The sequence below is a fragment of the Xiphias gladius genome, chromosome 15, assembly GCF_016859285.1.
Source record: "Xiphias gladius isolate SHS-SW01 ecotype Sanya breed wild chromosome 15, ASM1685928v1, whole genome shotgun sequence".
NCBI classification, from domain to species: domain Eukaryota; kingdom Metazoa; phylum Chordata; class Actinopteri; order Istiophoriformes; family Xiphiidae; genus Xiphias; species Xiphias gladius.
In genome coordinates, this window is record NC_053414.1 from 3,821,844 (window position 1) to 3,829,516 (window position 7,673).

Genomic DNA, 7,673 nt, shown 5'->3' on the forward strand with positions numbered 1-7,673 from the left:
ATTTTCATTTTTTTTTGACATTTTATAGATAAAATGGTTAATTATTGAATCAAAAAAATAACCGGCAGATTAGTCAGTATTGAAAAATTCCTTAGTTGCAGCCACAGCTCAGAGCAGGAAGCTTAACAAGCGGGTGGTGCAGAAATCAGGAGCCTGGTCGAGCTGCTTTGCCTCCCCGGTTACATACAGGCTGCCCCACCTTATTTATGAGTGAAGGCTATCAAGGCTGCATGCAGCCTGAAAGGAATACCTGCAGACACCACTCGGAGGGTGAAAATGGGAGGTGCCCACTTCTGTTTTTCTGGTTAAAAAATAAAAAAATCAAACTCATTTAATCAGTATTTTCTATTTACATTTAATCTTGTTCTAAAACAGGCGCTGGAATTAAACACTGGTAAAACATGAGACCAGTTAGGCACAACGCTCTGTGTAGTGAAGATGCCAATACAATTTTTTTTTTTTTTTTTACTGCTACTGTGTCCCGTCCCACCACCGGAACCAAACCGACGCCCTTGACTTCTTCTGTCCGGAGGTTATCTGCTTCCAGTGTGTGTTGTGGGCATCTATTGAAATTTGGACACTAGAGTAATGATAACTGATACTGGTCTACTTTTGCTTGATAAAAAAAAGAGTTTTAAAATGTTCTCTCTTTGAATATCGTAACTTTTATTTTTGTAGGTTTTAATTAATCAAGGAGATTTGAAAATATTCTACAACTGCAAGCAAACAGCGTGTTTCCCTACCTCCTTTATTTTTTTAATTTTTATACATTTTATATAATTTTACATAATATATTTTAAACGTATATTTTTTGATTCTGCATTTTGATAGTACAACACTGTCCTGTTTTTATTTTGAAAGTGCTGACCGGACGCTGGGGGCTGTAGTTACTGTCTCCGACTTGACGGTGACTCCTTCTTTTGCGATCAGACGGCGCAGTCCCACCCTCCGAGCTGCACCTGAACGCCTCATCTTCCCCTTCGTTTACCTTCGGGCCTTCTCGGATGTCGTTCTAACGTTACCCTGCTGTTCTCCTACTGTTGTCACAACGTTTCAGACCGACACCCGCCCCCGGACACCCGAACCCGGTCTACCGGAGCAGCGGGAGCCTTTTGTGTATTTGTTTTAAATAAAACGCAAGAAACCCGATAGATTGTGTTTTTCTGATCAGACTCTCCTGGTCCCGACACCCTGACTCTGGCCTCTCTCTCTCACACACACACACACACACACACACACACACACACACACACACACACACACACCGACATCCCTTCCTTTCAGCATCAGCATCACGTCGCTTCGGTTTCGTGTTCGACGTTCGCCTCGACCGGCTGGTTCGCTTCGTTTCTCCGTGTCTGACGCGGCGTTTGCTCGGTTCCTTTTGTCAGGTGTGTTTTCTTACCTGAGCGTTGTTTTCCGTCCGGACGACAGAGAGCCGAGCTGGATCCACTCCCTCTGCTCCATCTCTACGGCATCAGCATCAGCACCGCACACACACACACACACACACACACACACACACACACACACACACACACACACACACACACACACACACACTCTTCCTCGGTGTCTCCGTGTTGAAGCTGCAGCTCCACACCGCCCCCCGCTGACACGGAGTCCGGTCTGCTCCGGTTCATTGATCAGGGACCTGTCTCCTGTCCCGGTCTCTGATCCTCAGATCATTGATCCTGAGTCACGGAGGCTTCAGCAGCGTTTTGCTGTTGGAGCTGCTTCTAACTTACAGTGTGTGTGTGTGTGTGTGTGTGTGTGTGTCATCATGACATAATGTGGTCCTGGAGACGCCTACCACAGAGGCGGTTCTGAGGACTTTGGCAGGTGTCCTGTCCTGTCTGTGGACAGATTTTGTCACCATGACAACGTCACAACCTGCACAGTTTCGTGCAGGTTGTGACGTTGAGATCAAAATGAAGGCCGAGGTCGAGGGTGGGTGTGGTCCGACCCGCCCACGCCACTGTCCCACACTCGTTTTTAAGTCGCGGATCGTTGTCTCCCGGTTTCAGTCTGAGAGACGTCAGGTGAGACCACGGAGCATCTCGCGATGGGACCACATGGTGAGAAAAACCCCGGGTAAATCCGGCTGAGTTCGCCTGTTTCGCCAAACCCACCTCCCTCACGCTGCGGGTCCCACTCTACCCCCCACACACACACAAACACACACACACACACACACACACCGATGTGGCTTTGCGGCAGGTGTGATCCCATCTCAAGGTGGTCTTCTAGTCTGACCCAGCGGTTCCCAACCTAGGGGCCGGGCTCCTCCAAGGGGTCAGCTCCAGCTAGATCTGAGGGGTCGTGAGATGATTGATGGGGGACGGAAGAAGCACAGACAAAGTTCGGATAAACGGATCCTGCTTTTAGTTGTTGGACTCTTTCCTCCGGTCTCGAAACACTGGATCCTTCGAACATCTGTTGGCGCGAAACTGTGTGAGAAGCTTAGAGGGGAAATGTGAAGAAACATCTGCTTTGGTCTCTTTTGTCCCACGTTTCTTCTTCTGTTCAGTCTTGGTGTGGGAAGTGACCACTGACTCCAGCTGTCGGATAAATGCGGTGCAATAAAAAAGAAAAAAAAGGGGAATCTTTCCCTTTGAACTATAGCAGACAGGAAGAATAAAGTGGGGGGAAAAAACCCCGTGGGAATTACTGGAGTGAAGCCCGAGCTCCTCCAAACTGTGCCTGAGTTCAGGACTATGCTCGTTTTCTTCACTGATTGTATTTGGCTCAAAACGTTCAAACCAGTTTTTATGTTTTAATGTGTCAGTGTTACGCTCCGGGATCATTTCCCCGTAAGCAATAAAAACACAGACTGCCGTTGCCATGGTGAGCACAGAAAAGACTTTTCAGGCGTTGGACCATAAAAAAAAACAAAACAAAAAAAAACAAACAAAACTTGCTGGTTCTGGTTTTCATCAGGAGGCTGGTTTTTCTCCGTCGTCTTGCAACTGTAGATTTTTCTGAGCTTCTATAGGACGTCTCCTCCACCGAGACTTAAAAAGTTTCAGCGCATTTATTTCACAGCGTTTTTGGTTTTGCTACAAAAAAAGAAAAGAAAAAAAAGAAGAAAAAAAAAAAAATCAAAATACACTCGTGGTTTCTCTCAGGTTAGAAGATCGGAGGGAAGATTATCTGCAGAGAACGAAGTGGGAAACATTCTCACTTTGCCATCAACCAACCACAGGACGACTCTTGTTGGATCTTTAAAAAATAAAGTAAAATGGGCTCAAAAACAGATAATAATTATTCAGCCCGGATGATTTAAGATATGAAGTCGTCGAATAAGGGACGTTGGTGTTTTGGTGCAGTATTACATGAACCTGCACTGAGAACCTGAGAGAAGACACCCCGCTCCTCTGAGAGCTGCAGTGACATGCGGCCTCCAGCAGGGGGGCAGATCCACCAGGGTCCGTCTACCCGAGAGCGCTGCAGCATTTCCAGTTGCTAGGGACTGTTTTTCTGTTTTCTGTATCTGGTCTTTTTCACCGTGATCTGTTTGTGGTTTCAGCTTTAGTTCAGATTTTTAACTCCGACAGTTTTACAGTCACAATACAATCTGGCTCCCATTTATGTCGAATGAAGAGATTTGTCTTTTCTTCTTTTCTTTTCCCTTCTAAAACCACATTCACTGTTTCTGTTCCAACCTTGTCTTTTCATCACCTGTCTATTATTATTACTTCATTTTTGTGTTGTGTTATAATAAAATCTCACGTTTCCCAACAATGAAATTCAACATGAGAAAGTTATTAAGTCACAATAAAACCCCAAATTTGGCTGATTTCCTTCGTTTTGTTTTTTTTTTCGTTGTCTTTTCCCCCCATTTTTTAAAATATTAAATATCAACCTAATTTAAAATGGATTTCCTTAATAATCCCATCGTGCCTTTCAGTCTCTTCACTGTTACTGCCAGTGTTTTCAGAGAGATCCGGAGATGTTAAGAACAACTGCAGTGTTTAAGACTGAATTTAGACTAAAACATCAAAACGTCATTTAAAGTGAAAAGTTTATTCGTTTTAATTTTTTATGTTTTACTGTTTCCCGATGTTTCATTTTCCGCCGGGTTCTCTGGTTCACCGGGAACCCTTCGTGTTCAGAGAACGGGGAGAAATGAAACATGAAAACATAAACCAAAAAAACGTCCCACAGATTAAACATCAGTGTAAATACTCCTTATGTGAAAAGTACTAATTTCATTTGTGCCTCTACAGAGAGCTACGGGACAGAAATATAAAAATATAACACTGGATATGACTCGACACATTGCACTTAATAAACATCAGATCCAAACATATCGAGGAGATGATACTGAGTGTAAAACTGTGTATAACTGATAGAATCTGGTTCCCTTCATGTTTATACAGAGCTGAACGTCGGGTTCGCAAAGTTCCCGTTGGTCTGGGCTTCGGGATCGTCGTGCTCAGCGAAGTCCTCGGGGTCGAGATCGGCCTCGAACATCCGCTGCAACAAGGCGTCCACCGTCCGATACCCTGAGAGGAAAACACCGACAGAGTCAGCGACATCACCAAGACCGACAATCAATGCTGCCATCGATGCACCGGCCGGGGTCAAGAGCAGAGCGGAGGTCTTTCATCTTCCCTCTCGATTCGAAGGCTCCGTCGGGATTCACGGTGGAAGAAACAGAAAAATCTCGCTCAGTTTCTAATGACAACCAAAAACCTCCGGTTCTAACGAGAAAGTGGACGGACCGGGAGCACGAAATGAATCTTATAGTCTCCGTCATGGTTGTCAGTCCCCTCTGGGTCCTGAATCTGTAGATTTTCTTAAGCCACAGATTCCAAGAATCTGCCATTTCATAATAAAAGCCTCTACTTCTTACAAACGTTCCCTGTCATTCTCTCATCCTTTACAATCACCTCGTCTTTTCCCCACCTGTTCTCGGCCCGTCTTAACTGCTGCTGAGTGTTTCTTACTTTTCGAGGCGATTTTAAACATCAGGGTTGGTTTATCCGCTGTTGCTGATTGGCCGGTTCCCAGGTCGTTGTCAATGGTTTCCATGGCGTTCACCAGGTTGTCCTCCAGCTTCTCCCTGGTTGACAAAACAGCACGGACAGGTATCAGACTGTAAAAACACTACCTCAGATTCTATAATCTAAACCGAACCTCCTAAAGTGAACTCCTCATCACGTTACCTTCCAGATGACGCTCAGGGCAAAAAAAGCATTGCGTCAATGTGACTCACAAAAAATGAATCAGAATTTTAAAATATATATTTTGAAGCTAAACATAAAAGTTGAATTTGCTAATTATCCTTGAGTCCACATTTCTAACTGTGCTTTAAACTAGTGGTTCCCGACCTGGGGGTCGTCCCGACACGGGGGACCCAAGACAAACCTGAGGGGTCACTAGGATCTAAGAGATGAAAACACTGTTTAATTTTTCAGATTTTCCTCTAATCGCTGGTTTGTTCTTGTGAATTATTGGATCATTTTAGACGTTTTGGTTTAAAAAGGGTCACAAACCAAACACAGTGGGAGCCATTGTTTTAAAAAGGTGAAATGGGCAACGATGTCGAAATATAAAAATGATTCAGACTCATAACAAATAAAGTACTTTAAAGGACCATACCAGTGATTTTTTTTGGTCATGTTTTAGCCAGTTCATCCTGTTTACTGAATTAGTGTTTAGATTGCTCTTGGTTTCAGTTCATTTCTATTAAAATAATCGATCACAGTTAATGTTTGCCAAAAGTATTTCATAGTTGTGTGATGATGCTGCTAAAGGCGGGGCCTGTTTTAAAAAGTGGATTTGAGACTTGAGAGTCCGATAGCGAACTTTTCAAATCCCGATCAGTTACGTAAAGTTGGTGCGTTTCAGTTGATGTTTGAAGACGCGCCAGAGCGGTGGCATGGTCCTTTAGATCCGTCAGTGTCTATGATCATGCCCGGGGTTGTCACGGTGACGTACTTCTCCACAGCCAGCTCCAGCTCCTCGATCTTCCTCTCCAGAGACGTCTGCAGGTCGCTCTTATCCACCGAGTACTCCACGAAGAACGCCTCGAGGACGAACGCCACGAAGATACTGAAAGGCGACAGGAGGCGGGGACACGTGATTGTGACGATAAGTGCCAAAGATAGACAGACTGTACATACTATAAATTATGGAATATAATAAAGAGGTTTGTTTTTGTGACTGATGACGATGACGATGACGGGGCGATCCTGCTGGCCTTACTTGATGATGACGATGACGACCAAGATGTGGAAGAGGACGAAGAAGATCCTGGCTGACATGTGGGTGACGGTGGCGAAGCCGCTGCTGAGCAGTGGAGTCGCGTTAAGGAATCACACAGAGGTCAACGCCACAAATCCGAACCGATCCGACCGAAGGGATGATCCTAAAACATCGTGAGAACGTCTGAGAGAAAGACCAGCAGCGGGATTTCAATACGAGTCTGACAGATACAGATGTGGTTGTGACGATTTAGACGATCTTTTCAAAACATTGCTAGAACGTCTTTTAGCCATTTCAAAAACACTATAGCCTTAAACAGTGGTGGAAAGGAACTAAGTACATTTACTCAGTACTTAACTACAGTTTTGAGGTACTTGTACTTAAGTATTTCCATTTTACTGATTACCTTTAGAGCCTTCATAGTTTAGCTGCCAGTTATGTTGCTGAATTTCTGCTCTCCTATCAGCCAGAGCGCAGCCTCAAATCGTCAAAGACAGTCACATTTTGCTTTTTCAATACACAAATTTTTAAATTTTGCTTATTTTTATATTATTTTTCATTGCAGCTACATGAGATTAAACCCAGTGACCACTGCAGGTGACACCTGAAGCAGGGTTTTTGCGTGCGAGGCGTTCAGGTAAAGGATATCATGCCACTGGTTGACCACGGTGAGCTCCACCAGCAGGATGAAGGAGGAAACCACATTGTTGAAGTTGTTCTTGCAGTAGTTGAGTTGTGCGAAGGCCGTTCCTTTCAGCAGGGTGTTTCCACAGTACGCCTTCGCCGGATCGGTGGAGTCCTCCTCATAAAACTTCACCTTCTCTTTAAACAGCTCCATCCCCACCATGGCAAAGATGTAGTACACCACCTGTGGAGGAGGCGGTGTACTACACATTAGCGGCGTCCACCACTTTGGTCCGGATTGAAAAATCTCTACAACTACAGGATGGATTGCCAGGAAATGTGGTTCAGACAGTCATGGTCGCCTCAGGATAAATTCTAATAACTTTCACTTATCCTTTGACTTTTCATCTGGCGCCATCATCAGGTCAATATTTGAATTTGTCCAGTAATTTGGTTTTTTGATTAAATACCTGCAAAACTAATGACAATCCCATCAGCCCCGGCTGGACTCACGTGCTCAACCGCTAATATTAGCAGGCTAACATGCTAAACTAAGATGGTGAACATGGTAAACATGCACGTAAGCATGTTAGCATGCTGATGTTAGCATTTAGCTCAAAGTAGCACTGTGTCTAAGAACAGCCTCGCTGCTGCTGGCGCGGCTGTAGATTCTTAGTCTTGTTATTGCGCCGCAGCTCTAGAAACCCGGATCGCTCCCCGGCTCTCTGGCGGAAATTAAAATCACTTTCAGATGTCTGACGAAATCTTTCAACAGAATACCTGCCATCAGAAACTTACAATGATGAGCTGTCCAAATGTGAGGATCGCCGGTCCGA

The 7,673-nt window shown here is 44.7% G+C and overlaps 1 protein-coding gene across 1 annotated transcript in view; it reads right to left on the reverse strand.

Moving 5' to 3' along the window:
• Window positions 1-4,007: 4,007 nt before the first annotated feature.
• tpcn3 (two pore segment channel 3) overlaps window positions 4,008-7,673 on the reverse strand; it is a 26,053-nt gene continuing 22,387 nt past the window's right edge. Inside the window, 6 exon segments of the mRNA XM_040146295.1 lie at window positions 4,008-4,508; window positions 4,953-5,068; window positions 5,947-6,060; window positions 6,214-6,304; window positions 6,862-7,081; window positions 7,636-7,673. The exon segment at window positions 7,636-7,673 is cut by the window's right edge and continues 32 nt beyond it. Of these exon segments, the coding sequence (XP_040002229.1) occupies window positions 4,375-4,508; window positions 4,953-5,068; window positions 5,947-6,060; window positions 6,214-6,304; window positions 6,862-7,081; window positions 7,636-7,673 (713 nt within the window). The 3' untranslated portion in view covers window positions 4,008-4,374.